Source organism: Manacus vitellinus, unplaced genomic scaffold (genome assembly GCF_001715985.3).
Source record: "Manacus vitellinus isolate BGI_N305 unplaced genomic scaffold, ASM171598v3 scaffold_10_pilon, whole genome shotgun sequence".
Classification (NCBI taxonomy): Eukaryota; Metazoa; Chordata; class Aves; order Passeriformes; family Pipridae; genus Manacus; species Manacus vitellinus.
In genome coordinates, this window is record NW_021938838.1 from 8,047,327 (window position 1) to 8,061,187 (window position 13,861).

The 13,861-nt window shown below is 54.5% G+C and overlaps 2 protein-coding genes across 2 annotated transcripts in view; one reads left to right on the forward strand and one right to left on the reverse strand.

Annotated features, from left to right (window-relative positions):
* CDT1 (chromatin licensing and DNA replication factor 1) overlaps positions 1-3,706 on the forward strand; it is a 5,581-nt gene extending 1,875 nt beyond the window's left edge. Inside the window, exons 2-9 of the mRNA XM_029965527.1 lie at positions 4-151; positions 456-650; positions 792-937; positions 1,211-1,314; positions 1,542-1,730; positions 2,484-2,618; positions 2,697-2,898; positions 2,979-3,706. Coding sequence (XP_029821387.1) covers positions 4-151; positions 456-650; positions 792-937; positions 1,211-1,314; positions 1,542-1,730; positions 2,484-2,618; positions 2,697-2,898; positions 2,979-3,142 — 1,283 coding nt within the window. The 3' untranslated portion in view covers positions 3,143-3,706. The remainder of the gene's footprint in view (positions 1-3; positions 152-455; positions 651-791; positions 938-1,210; positions 1,315-1,541; positions 1,731-2,483; positions 2,619-2,696; positions 2,899-2,978) is intronic.
* A 1,672-nt stretch (positions 3,707-5,378) lies between these two features.
* APRT (adenine phosphoribosyltransferase) lies at positions 5,379-9,496 on the reverse strand. Its single transcript, XM_018084191.1, is given in 6 exon segments — positions 5,379-6,440; positions 6,707-6,785; positions 7,648-7,781; positions 8,843-8,946; positions 9,415-9,433; positions 9,436-9,496. Coding segments are annotated over 6 exon segments (540 nt in total). The 3' UTR covers positions 5,379-6,297.
* Between the last annotated feature and the right edge of the window lie 4,365 nt (positions 9,497-13,861).

Genomic DNA, 13,861 nt, shown 5'->3' on the forward strand with positions numbered 1-13,861 from the left:
CAGTGGGACCAGCACAGGACCTGCGGGGCCACCTGGAGCGAGTGCGGCAGCTGGAGCTGCGGATCCGGCAGAGGAAAGCGGAAAGTGAAGCCACATCGGGAGCACGGCCATCCAGGGACACTGGAGCAGCAGCTCCTGCGGCAGAGGCCGGGTGAGGAGCAGCCAGGGAGTGATTTTGAGGGAAAATCAAGGTGTCCCAGCAGTTGCCACAGCCCCACAGTGGTTCTGTGGGTGTCTTCCCACCCCATGAGGGGGTGTGGGGATTCTGAGCGTGGCCCAAGCTACCCTGAGCATTGGGATGTCACTGTTTCCAGGTGATGTGACCCTGATGCTGGCACAGGTTGCTGAGGGAAGGGTTTTGGAATGGGAATGGGAGGTGGGTCCCACTATCCGGAGTCAGCAGCAGGACCCCCGTCCTGGCCAATGTCTATCTAGAACCTTCTTTCTTTCTTCAGAGAGAAGCCCCCAGCATACCAGCGGTTCCACACCCTTGCTCAGGACCTGCCCCCAGGGCTCACGCTGCCCTACAAGTTCAAGGTGCTGGCAGAGATGTTCCGCAGCTTGGACACCATCGCCGGGATGCTCTTCAACCGCGCCGAGACCATCACCTTCGCCAAGGTCAAGCAGGGGGTGCAGGACATGATGCGCAGGTAAGTTGGCAGCGCTGGGCAGCCTCTTTTGGGGTCCCAGCAGCCCCTTTTGGGGTCCCAGCAGCCCCTTTTGGGGTCCCAGCTGAAGCTGTTGGGGCCGATGACTGTTGGGGTCCCCAACCTCTCGGGGTGCTGTTGCAGGCAGTTTGAGGAGCGTCACGTGGGGCAGATCAAGGCTGTGTATCCCACCTCGTACCGGCTGCGCCAGGAGAAGAACATCCCCACGTTTGGTGATGGCAGGAAGAAGTCAGAGTACCAGCTCACGCTGGAGCCAGTGGTGGGAGAAGGTACATATGGTTTTGGGGTGTCCAAGAGCTGGAGTGTGCTCAGTCCCAGCTAAGATCTCTGAATCCATAGGGATGCTCTGCTTGGTCCATTAAATAATCATCTGCAGGCCTGAGCTTGTTGAAAATGGGAAACGCTTTTGCAACAAGAGGGAAGATGCAGGGCAGTGATTGTGGCAGTGACTCAGCCCCATGGTGGGAGTCTGATCCCATCCTTCCCGAGGCTCCCAAGGTTTGGGGAGGTGCTGTGGGTGATGCTCATGTTCCTCCTTGCAGAGGAGAAGGTGGATGGTCGCCCTCACCTGTCGGCATCGCGGTTGTTGGAGCGCAGGAAGGAATTCCGTCGGAACCTGGTGAACATCGTCAAGCAGCACCACAAGGTGAGGGGCACCTGGCACCCCCTGCTTTGGGGCCCTGGGGTTGTCACTATCTAGGACAACTAAAGGACAGGCTGAAGGACGTGGCTGGTTCCCATGGGATGTTCTTGGCAGCAGGTGTGGGTGGGCTCTGAGTTCCCTCCATGTGTTGCCAAGCCATGCTGGGAGTGCAGGGCAACAGCCAACTCCTCCATACCTGGTGCCACGACACAGCTCTTGCTCCTCTCCAGGCATTCCTGGCTGCTCTCAGCCCTCCCCTGGAGGTGCCAGAGGACAAGCTGACCCGCTGGCATCCCCGCTTCAATGTGGATGAGGTGCCGGACATCAGCCCTGTGGAGCTGCCACAGCCACCACAGGAGGACAGGCTGAGCACAGCCCAGGAGGTGCTGAACACAGCTCGGGGGATGCTGAGCCCCAAGGTGAGTCAGGGCTGGGGTCTGGCTCTGTCTGTGCCATCTCTCTGAGAAGATGTGACTGGACAGGGGTTGGGAGGGATTGTTCCAGAGCCACAGGACTGGAGGCAGGTGGGACACAAACCTGGCTGGTGGTGCTGCAGATTGTGGTGCAGGACTGGTGTCGATCCTGGGAGAGATGATCCAAGGGCTAGAGCTCCTCTGCTCTGGAAACAGGCTGGGAGAGCTGGGGGTGTTCAGCCTGAGGAAGAGGAGGCTCTGGGGAGACCTTAGAGCCCCTTCAAGTGCCTAAAGGGATTGCAGGGGAGCTGGAGAGGGACTTTGGACAAGGCCTGGAGTGCCAGGACTAGGGGGAATGGCTCTCCACTGCCAGAGGACAGGGTTAGATGGAATATTGGGAAAAAATTCTTCCCTAGGAGGGTGGGGAGGCCCTGGCACGGGCTGCCCAGAGAAGCTGTGGCTGCCCCATCCCTGGAAATGTCCAAGGCCAGGTGGGATGGAGCTTGGAGCAACCGGGGATGTGGAAGGTGTCCCTACCCATAGCAGGGGGTAGAACAAGATGGGCTTTAAGGTCTCTTCCAAACCATTCCATGATTCTATGAAGCCCCTCAAACTCCTCTGTGCAGACAGGGATGAGCTGGGAGCGCTGGGTTGGGATCGCTGGGCTGAAGGGTGACGGCAGGGGCAGCAGAGGGGAAACTTTTCCTTCCTCCAGCCTGAGCTGTAATCCAACTCCTCCTCCTTCTTCCACATGAGCAGATGGAAAAAGCTCTTGCCAACCTGGCCTTAAGAACAGCCGAAGCCGGTGCGGGGGAACCGGTGCTTTCCAAAGCACCGTCCCCTGCCAGCACCGCCAGCGCTCTCAAAGGGGTGTCCCAGGCGCTGCTCGACAGGGTGAGTAATTCTGTCCTGGATGAAAGGTGGGTGCTGGAGGTGCTGCCTGGGCCTCACCCCATCTCCTCCGCTCCCCAGATCCGGGCAAAGGAGGCGCGGAAGCTGCAGGCGCTGATGACGCGGGACACGCAGCAGGAGGAGCGCGTGGCCATGCTGGGCCGGCTGCCGGCCATGGCCCGAGTCCTGCGCAGCGTCTTTGTGGCTGAGAAGAAGCAGGCGCTGCCCATGGAGGTGGTTTGTGCCCGCCTGGGCGACAGCTACGACGAGCTGATGGCACCTGGTAGGAATTCGGGGGGGGGTGTCTCTGCAGAGGGAAGGGGCTGGGGAGGCAAGTTCTGACGCCCTGTTCCTTGTTCGCAGCTGAGATGGAGAAGCACCTGCGGCTCTTCGCGGAGCTCCTGCCTGACTGGGTGGGCATCCACGCCATCAGGACAGACACCTACATCAAGCTGGACAAAGAGAAGGACCTTGGCCTCATCACTGAGAGGCTCACCAAGGCGGCGAAGGAGGCGGAAGCCCTCTGAGCCCCCTAGGGATCGAGGTTTGCCCTGTGCAATCTCCTCTAAATGTAGCAAATCCCAACTGCACTCTGAGTTCTGGTGTGGGCTGATGGGAGGCTTATCCTCAGGGCTGTCTGAGGAAGGGCAAAATGCCTTAATTTTTTTATTTAAGGGATCCTGGGGTGGGACCCATGAGGGCTGTAGCTCCCCTAATCCTCAAGCAATCCTACATCCTGGGGTGACAATGCAAGCGACGAAAATGAGCTGAGGAACCTCTTCTTGGCTTTCCTGTGTTCTACTGAAGTTTTAATGCAGGATGTTTCTCCTGAAGATCTAATTTTTGAGGTCTCTTCCATGAACTGGGTCCTGGTGGGGTGAAGGTAGGACAGGGCAGGGTGAGGTGAGAGGGTGACAGGCAGGAAGGAGTGAGAGAGAAAGTCACAAATCGACGGTCTTGGAGCTTTGGGCCTTGTTCTGTTTTTAAGGGAGGGAAAACGCATCTTCCAGCCGTCACTGGAAACAACTACAGGACTTGTCAAAACATATTTGTATTAAATGTTTTAAATATAGCTGACTTGTGTTAACCCAGCACTCTTCCTCCGTGAGCTGCCTGTCTCGTGGTTCTCCATGGCAATTGGCACCGGGAAGGGCTGGGTCCTCATCCAGCTCCTGGAGAAAGACTTACTGGAAAAAGTGAGCGTGGGTTTGCAGGGAGCTGAAAGCAGCTTTTGTAAATGGGGACGGGGGAGCAGCTCCTGCAGGGAAGGGAGCAGGCAGGGCTGGGGTGTGCAGGGGGGGGCTTTTTCCCAGAGGAAAGACCAGGCCACTCGGCTGAAGTGGCTTGAGAAGAGGGACAGAGAGGGTGAGAATTGCTCAGAGGTGCTGGGCTGGCGCAGTGCCCGGGTCAGGGCAGTGTGGGTGCAGGGGAGGAGGTGGGAGCTGCCCAGTGCCACGTCAGACACACCTCACACTGCTTCCTGAGCCAAACTGGGCTGGTTGGAGCAGGAGCCATCGAGGACTTGCAGAGAAAGGTGACTCTCCTTCATCCCTTCACCCTATGCTGGTCCTGGCCAGATTTCCCACCTTAAGTGCCAGATTGAAGTCAGGCAGCATCAGAGATCCTACAGCACTTCTTCCCAAGGGAGCAGGCAGACCTTCCTCCTCTTTGTCTTCCTCCAGGCCCCTGCTTGCTGTGTGCAGCCCAGTTGGCAGGCACTGCTGGCAGGAGGTTGCCCAGTTTCCAGGGAGGAGGAGGGTTTAAACCCAGCCCAGGAACTGGAGAGATACACAGGGCTGGGGTGCAAGGTTGGGGGGCTCTTGGGTGTGAAGCTGGGGGCCTTTGCGGTAGGCTGGGCTACCAGCCATTGCTCAAGGACCTCACCGTGGTGGAAAGAAGCTGGATTCCAGGAGCTGGACTGGAGAGGAGCTGGATTCCAGGAGCTGGATTGTAGAGGAGCTGGATTCCAGGAGCTGGATTGTAGAGGAGCTGGATTCCAGGAGCTGGATTGTAGAGCTGGATTCAACAGCCTGGCAGCCACCTGTGCACCCCAGGAGAGCTCGGAGCAAGCTCCCGTTCTGCTCCTCTTCTCCCACCTGGAAGCCACCCCTGCACAGCCTTGTCTCTCCAAGCAAATGACATCAGGGGCTGCTGGCAACCCAAAGGCACTGTCCCCACGTTCCCTGATGTCACCTCCTGGCCCCGTGCGCAGCCAGCGCTGGCACTGGCAGGGCTGACGCTGCTTCCCCGGCACGCAGCTGCTTTCCATGGCTCTCTGGGGTGGAACTGACTTTTCCCTTCTCTCCCCCGCAGCATGGACCCTCTCCTTGTGCCAAGTATGTGAGGTGCTGCCTCCCTTGGCTCCCCACAAGGGCTGGCTGTGAAAGAAGTGCCCTGGGATAGGTTGATCCCAAGGGAATGGTGGTTCTCAGCGTAAACTGAGCAGCACTGAAGTGGCTTTTCAGGAAATGGGGATAAAAATAGCTGGAATAGTCCTTACAAGTGTTAAGGGCTGGGTGTGAGGTGGCCCCATGCACTGGATGGAAAAAGGGGAGCTGAGCTGGGGGGGCTTGGTCTGCCTCCCTCCAGCCAGAGGTTGTGCAAGGTCTAGAGAAAAGGTACCTGAACTCCTTGGAAAAAAACTCCTTCCAAGCGTTGGGAGCTCACACCACAGCCTTGCTGAACTGACCACCTGGGTTTGGAGGAAGATGCTCACAAGGGTCATTAACGGCTTCAGCTACTGCAAGAACAGCTCTGAGACAGTTTAGAAAACATAAAAATAAATCAATGTTTATTTTACCCGTGAGTCCAGTCCCTGCTGGGACAGAGACAGTCCCTGATGTTTTCAGGCATGTGGAAGTTTTGGCACAACAAGTTTTAGCTGTGACCACACTGAACTGTGCTGGAGGAAGCATCTCCAAACCCCATCATCCATCGCACACCTGAGACCACTGAACACCTTTGCTGTGGCCTTATCTGACACCAAACTACTACCAAGAGCAGGTTCTGAACCGGCATTAGCCTTTCAACATCCTGATGCCCCAAGACACCACAGCAGAGGGAAATTAACACAGGGAGTCGGGTATGGTGCAGAAAATTGGGAATTTGTGCTCAACAAGAGCTGCCTGTGGTCTCCAGGGAAGGAAAACGGTGACTGAGCTCATCTACACCAGCAACATCCTGATTTAAGGACACAGCAGGCACTTAGTTCCCCTTGACAAGCACAACTTCTTCTGGTGTGAACAACAGCACAGAGCAACCAGACCATCCCCCAGGATTTATCCCTGAGAGAAATAACCATTTTTTGCCTGTCTCCTGTGTTCCTTTGGCAAATTTTTAGCAGGTTCCTTGGAGGCTGACAGGCACAGCTCAACCAGTGAATGCTGGTGCCCTGCCAGAGCTCTCCTGCTCTACAATAGCATTGTCACTTTGCTCTCCTAAAAAGCTGCATCTTGGTCTCCATCCCCTCCCAATCAATCAGGCTGTTCCTTCTTCCCAAAAGGAACTCCAAAAGGGCTCATTACACTCAACACACTGCTTGGAAAAGAAATAGGATTTAGGACTGAATAGCATCTGGTCGTGATCAAAATGTGTGTTTCCCCCCTGCCCACCCCCCTGTGACTCAGAATTACTGGATAAAGCCCCAAATTTGTTCCCAGTGTTCCCTCCTCCCTGCTCCTCCTCAGTCATACTGCAGCAGTGAGTAGAAAGGGATGGAACTGAGCTTCTCCAACCCTTTCAGGGGTTTTAACTCTATGACCACCAGGCACTCCAGGATTTCAGCCTTCAGCCTCTTCAGCAGCTCACAGGCTGCACACATGGTACCTGTGGAGGGGGAGAGAAACATACTCACTCCAGGAGCAGCTTCTAACCCCATGGCCACTCCTGCTGCTGCCAACAGGTTGCCCAGAGAGGTTGTGGATGCCCCTGGAAGTTTTCAAGGCCAGGTTGGAGCAACCTGGTCTAGTGGAAGGTGTCCCTGTCCCTGGCAGGGGGTGGAATGAGATGAGCTTTAAGCTCTCTTCCAACCCGACCCCTTCCATGATTCTATGAACACACATAGGCACATGGGTCACACGAGCTTCTCTCACCTCCAGTCGCCAGCAAATCATCCACTATAACCACTTTCTGTCCCGGTTCAACGGCATCAGTCTGGATTTCCAGTTCGGCCTGCAGGGTGGAAAGAGCAGCTTCATTTTAGTCTGGCCTTAGAGAGAAGCTCTTCATCAATTGCTGGTTCCACACATGGTAGAACAGAGACAAGTCCTCAGCAGGATCAACCTAAACACGCAGCACCAAAAATCCCAAAGAACTCATATTCCAGCTACAGGGGAGCGCCATGGAAACACAGAGCAGGGAGGGGATTGCTGGGCCAACCCTCTGGCACGTCAAGATCCTGAACATTCATCATGTGAGTTATTGTGGAATTTTATCCCAGAGCAGTTCTCCAGTGAGGAAAATCTCCTGTAATGCACTGGAGAGCTCTGCCTAAGCCAGATCCAAAGCGGCACCGGCACGTCCTGTGTCAGCTGAGCTTGTCCCAGGCAGGGGTTGGCCCAAACGGTCCCCATGGTAAGGCCTGGCTTTGGGGGTTCTGCTGCCGTTAGTTACTAGTGGCGGCTGCACATTATTAGGCTCAAAGCTCAGCTCTGAATGCGGAGTAGCCAGGGGGTTATGGAGCAGGACTCGGGAAGCCATGCAGGAAGGCACTGACTTAGAGCACTTACTGGCAGAGTGGGAAACACTCTCCGTGGTCATGCCCCTGAATTCAAGCCAAAGAAAGCGATTTAGCATCAAGTCTTAGCACCAACCCCCCAAAAAAATCACAGCACAGCATCAAAAACCACTCGCTGGCATGAACCATGTGTCTGTGGCTCAGGGACGGAGCAGCTCAGAGCCATTCCTGAAGGTTGGGCAGACTGTCCATGGCATCAGAAACTCAGTTTGGGCCCACCCCGCTGGTTTTATCACCCATCCCCTCGCTGACACCCCCAACCCTGCCCCAGACTGCCCTGCCCTTCCCGGGTGTTACCTTGCCATATTCCAGGGCATAGGACACAGACTCGGTGGGACCGGGAAGTTTCCCCTTTTTCCGTATGGGCACAAAGCCAATCCCCAGCCTCTGGGCCAGAGGGGGCCCAATGAGGAATCCACGGGAATCCAGGCCTGGGGGGAGCAGAGCACAGGAATCATGGAATTGTTTGGGTTGGAAAAGGCCTCTGAGACCATCAGATTCAATCGTTCCACCAGCCTGGCCAAGGCCACCATTAACCATGTCCCCAGGTGCCACATCCACATGTTTCTTGAACACTTCCAAGCATGGTGACTCCACAGCTGCCCTGGGCAGCCCATTCCAATACCTGACCACCCTTTCAGTGAAGAAATTTTCCCTGATATCCAACCTAAACCTCCCTTGAAGCTGCTTCCTCTTGTCCCATTGCTCAGATTGGAGCCATTTGACTGGGGGAGGGTCTTTGCATACCTTCATTTTATCCTCCCATTCAAGGGGGTTTCTAGAAGCAATTTGCTCTTACAGTCCCTTCTGAGGGTTGAAAACACACCACACTCCTGTGCTTGCCCAGATGTGCTTCTGAGGGACTCCAGGGCTCCACAGGGAGCCCCATCAACACATTTCCCTCCCTTCTGGCTCTTTTCCTTAGAGATAAGCTCAGCAGAGCCTCAGTATCAGTTTGGCCATACAATCAGAGACTTTGCACCTCTGGGCACAGACTTCACTTATCACAAGACACCTGGCCCAGGTCTGGTCTGTGCTCCCTGACCCTTGGGCTATCGCCCAGCCCAAGCTCTGCCTTCCTCAGCACTTTCCTAGGTGTGCTGCAAGGTCTTATCATTGCCACAAAGGCTGTTTGTGTTGGCCTGAAAAGCCTTCTGAGAAGGAAAACAAGCTGGAACAGGGTCTGCCTGGAACAGGGACTAGGCGTGGCAGGCTTCCTGTATTCCCTCTTTTTTAACAATGGAAGCAACGAACTATGAAACTGGCACTGAAGTATCATCAGATGGCACCTTCAACATCCAAACCAGTATTTCAGGAAATTACAGGATGAGGTTAAGGGTATAACCTGTCCTGGTGTTACCACATGACAGAGGCCAATGTTCAGGTGATTCTCATGTCCGGGGGCCACAGAATTCCAGATAGGTCACCCCATGCTTCCCACCTGGGACATGCTGCTCTGCCCTGGCCTCAGGCATGTTTAACCAACACTTACCCACAATGAAGTCAATTTTGGGGAATGATGCCCTCACATGATCCTCCAGAAGATCAATCAAAGTCCTGAATGCCACAGGATCCTTCAGCAAGGGGCTGATATCGCTGCAATGAAGGAGGGCAGGGAGTGAGTGACCTCCGGGGGCTGTTCAGGCTCCACTGAGCTCCAGAGCGCAGGGAAGGGTCCTGGTACTGCCAGCTGCAGGGATGGGCACTGGGGAAAGGAGCCAGCAGCGCGTCCTCGGCCCAGCTCCGCCCCCGGTCCCATTCCCATGCCCTGTCCTTGTTCCTTTCCAGGTCCTGGCTCCATCCCCAGTCCCAAGCCTATTCCCATCTCCGGCCCTGGTCCCATCCCCGGGCTCGGCCCCAGTTTTGGTTCCGGCCCCATCCCCGGCCCTGGTTCTGATCCCGGTCCCAGTCTGGTCCCATTCCCATCCCGATCCCATTCCCCAGTCCCATCCCCATCCCACTCCCCGTCTCCACCCCCATCCCTGGTCCCATCCCTGGTCTGGCTCCATTCCCATCCCCAGTTCCGTCTCCATCCCCATCCCATCCCATCCCATCCCGCCCCACCGGAACAGCACGCCGGGCACGGGAAGTCCGGGAAGGACCGACGCGGGTCAGCGGACCGCTGCGCAGCTCGTCGTTCGCTCATGGCGGCCCGCCGTGCGCAGCGCCGCGGCGCCTGGCGCGGCCGGGCGGGGCAAGAGGCGCGGGCGGCCCCGCCCGCCCGGGCGCCCTGCGAGCGGCGACTGGCTCGGCGTCGGGAGGCGCGGCACGGGATAGCCGTGGGCGTGGAAAACGGTCCCGGGCACGGAGCATCAGCCCATGGTGCGTGGAGCTCCGTACCCGTGGCATGGAGGCATCAGCTCCCGGGTCGTGGATCCTCGGTACCCCGGGGCAAGGAGCTATCACTCCCGGTTCGTGGAGGTCGGTTACCTCCGGGTCCATGGAGCATCAGTCCGGTTCGTGGAGCTCCAGTGCACTGGGGCATGGAGCATCAGTCCCCTCAGTGCATGGAGCTCCGGTAGCCTGGGGTATGGAGCCCCAACCCCCTGGTGCATTGAGCTCTGGGACTCTGGGCTATGGAGCCCCGATTCCCCAGTGCACAAAAAACTCTGGTACCCTGGAGCATATTGAGCATCGGTTGCCCCAGTACATGGAGGTCTGGTACCCCAGAGCATGGAGCCCTGACCCCCCAGTGCGTGGAGCTCCAGCAGCCTGAGTACAGGTACACAAAACTGTCACTTTTGGTCATGGAGCCCCAACACCCATGGAGCCCCAGTCTCCCTCTGAAGAGTGCTCAGGTACCTGCATGGTGTGGAGCAGTATTTCCCCAGGACACAGAGCCCTGGGACCCTGCCTTGTCCCTAGTGCGCTTTGGAAAGGAGCCCCATGCCCAGGGGTTACACTTCCAGCCCCCCTCCCCCTGCCCCGCCTTGCAGCGACAGCAAGCTCCACAGGACTTCACTATTTGCTGCTTTTCTGTCGCTCTCACCTCGTGTGACCTCTTGGAATCGTATTCTGTGTTTGTTAAAACCGTTGGTTGGGATGACACCCACGGGGGTGATAACACAGCCCTGGGTCCTGGAGCAACAGCTCCTGGTGTCACTGACTCCTGGGGCAGGTCAGGGAGATCTCCCATCTCCCGATGGTGGCTGTTTGGGCATGCAAAATCCACTGAATGAGGACAGATCTCCTCTTACATTAGCAAATAAGCCTTGGATCTGGTCCAAATCCATCTGGGCACAGTTCACTGCAGAAAGCAGAAGCAGTTTGAGCCTGCAACACCCCTGACCAAGCTCAGGGTTTGCTGCTGAAAGCTGTGATGGGGAAACCTTCACCTCACACTCCCCAGACACCCCGTGCCATGGGCACGGATGCCTTCCAGTAGAGCAGGTTGCTCCAAGCCCTGTCCAACCTGGCCTTGAACACTTTCAGAGATGGGGCAGCCACAATTTCTTTAGGGAACCTGTGCCAGGGCCTCACCACCCTCACATGGAATACACACCTTCCTAATATCCCATCTAACCCTGCCCTCTGGCAGTGGGAAGTCATTCCCCTTTGTTTTGTCACTCCAGGCCCTTGTCCCAAGTCTCTTTCCAACTCTCTTGAAGCCCCTTTAGGCACTGGAAGGGGCTCTAAGTTTTCCTTGAGCCTTCTCTTCCCCAGAATGAACAATCCCAACTCCTGTTAAGTTCTCTGCTGCCAGAGACAGTTCGTGCTCCCTTCACAACCATTCCCTCACAGACTAAGATTTTCCCTGAACTCAGATTATCTCTTTGGCACCAGAAAAATCCTCTCAGGCAGCTGTTCCAGTGAAGCAAACACGGAGGAAGCACGAAGCTTTCCAATGGAACAGGGGCTCTGCAACACCCTCACTCCCTGGGATAAGCTGGATGGGTTTCTCTTGTGATCTTACCAACTGCAACACAGGACAACGAGCTATTCCAGCACCTCCTCTTCTTCCTGGCAGATGGAAGTGATGATGGAATTTATCTGCCTACTTGCAGAAATAAGCAGGAGCTTATTTCCTGGGAAAAGGGCTCTTTTGTGTCCTGCCAGGCAGCCCCGCTTCTCCCCTTACTAATGGAGGAGCGTAACGCGGGGTCTACGTCACCCCTGTCTTGTTTGGATCCCCATTACCAGCAGGAGACTCCACTACATTTTCCTTGAGGCTGAGTGAGGTTCCCAGGCCCCTCATCCCAACCAATCCCTGGGAAAACAGCAGCTTCCACCAGGACGAGCTGCTGAGTGCTCCCACTGCTCCCTTCACATCCCACAGCTGGAGGATCTCTCCTCTCTCTGTCACCATCAGTTCTGCCAGGAAGGGCATAAAAGTTATACCAAGTCAGACTTCCAGTGGTTCAGCTGCCAGAAATCATGCCACATGTTTAAAAAATAACATTCCTGAAATCTCTGTCAGAATTTCTCCTCATTTACCCTCCACTCCAAAGGATATGACCTGCGCCTACCAGCACAGATTGTAACATCATAAGAAAATCAGTTTTCCCTGTAATTGTCCAACCTTTCAAACAACAGTGCTGACTCCTACTGCAATTTCCATCTGAAAAAAGAACTTTCCTAGGACCCCTTTCCAAATGTGATGTCAAAGGGCTCTGGAATATCACTCTGGAGATGACTCTCGACATCCGGCTGTGGCTCAAGAGATCCAGGGCTGATCTGTGCCTGGCAGAGGAACCACCACCTGGGATCTGGACCTCCCCCCCAGGATACTGTAGCTGGTTTTGCCAATTTTTTGGACACAGAGGCACAATTAAAAGTGTTTTGAGATCCTGATAGGAGAGATGTTATTAGCCAGGGAACACAGAAACTGGGAATATAAAAGCTTGGGAACTAGCTCTAATCTGCTTAACCAGGCAATTAGAAGAGCTGTGCTGAGTCTGGAAGTTTCTGTTCAGGATTTTAAAGCTTCAGTGTGAAGTGGAACAAAATGCCCCAAATTTCAACATACCCCTTCCACCAGGGGAAACAAGAACTGAAATTTCCTTGCAAATCTGCTGGAATGTTTCGCTCCAGTTTCAGCTGAGGAAATGCACTTTAAACCCATTAAAAAAAAAAAAAACACACACACACAAATTTGAAATATCTTATTTCAACAGCAGAAGAATGCAGCTCCCCAGCCAGATCCCTGCAACTGGGATAGAAGCATTGGAGCTGGTTTTGTGCCCCCTAAAAGAGGGGAAAGTGTCGATCCAGCTCTGCCTCCCACAGAGTCCAAGCCAGCACCTCCTGCCCACTGCATCAGGCCCTTGGAGAAGGCACAAAACTCCTCTCCCTCCTCTGGCCAGCCTGGATTTTGTGTCTGCTCCAGAACTAATGGATTTGGCACACATTCCTTGCTGCCGGCTTTTATCTGCTCTCCCTTTCAGATGGGAATTGTGCTACCAAGCTCCTATCACCCAGAAGGGTGTCAAGTGACTCCAAGAGGGACAAAGGCTCAGAATGCTGCCAGATTGCCTCTCTCCAGAAGCTGGAAGGCAGAGTTTTTCCTCCCTCCTAAAAGACCACAAGCTTTTGGCTACTGATCCACCTTTATTTGGGATTTATATAATCACAACTAGACTTTGAGCAACAACAAAACTTTGAACGGTGGAAGGGGATATAAAGAAAACAGGCAAATGGAGTCTGGGTTTTTAAAATAGCCATTTTCCATAGGAAAAAAGAACCTAAAATGGGATTTCAGTCCTTCCCTTACAACTGTTCTTAAAATCTGACAGTTTAATTCAAGAGGCACCAGAGTGTTGCCCTCTGATAACATACAAAACCATCCAATACTATCAGAAAACAAAAGGAAAAGTCCATTTCCAAGTATTATAACTGTAAAGAGAGATGGAAAACAAGCCATTTTAACTGCAAAACAGTTATTTGGAAGCTGGACAAGCAAAGTAGCTCTTAAGACAGTAAAAGTGTGTTTCTTTTGTAAAGTTTCCCAGTGCTGAGGACAAGAGCAGGATCCCTGGGGAGGGATTTCTCATCTGGCTGTGCTCAGGAGGCTGCTGGAAACTCTGCAGACAAAACCCACCTCTCAGCACCCCCAAACTTGCCTCCCCCCCAAACTCCATTTAATTCTCACCTTCCAAAGGTCTTTGTCCAGCTGCTGGAATGATTTCATGTGGTTATTTCAAATAAAAGTGGGAAGAGTGGTCTCCAACCTTCAGGAGATCCTCGTCTCATCCTCTTCATGTGAAATCAGGAATTTTTGGGAGCTGCCCATGATGTTCAGGAAAGGCTCAGTGTGGCAGGTATGAGAACTGCCAGCTTCCATTACTGTCCCAAGTCCAAAACCCTCCTTCCCAGAGATGTTAGTTCTAGTTCTTCTATTCAAATCCCACTGTCATCCTCAGCGCTCACCCAAAAACTCAGTCCCCAGGTTTTATTAACAAATCTGTGGGTCTCGCTCGCTCTCCTTGTTCCAACCTTCCCCATTTTCCCTTTAATTCCATATTCCCAAGCTTCCCATTTGACACGTTATCCTTCATTGCTGCACTCAATAGTT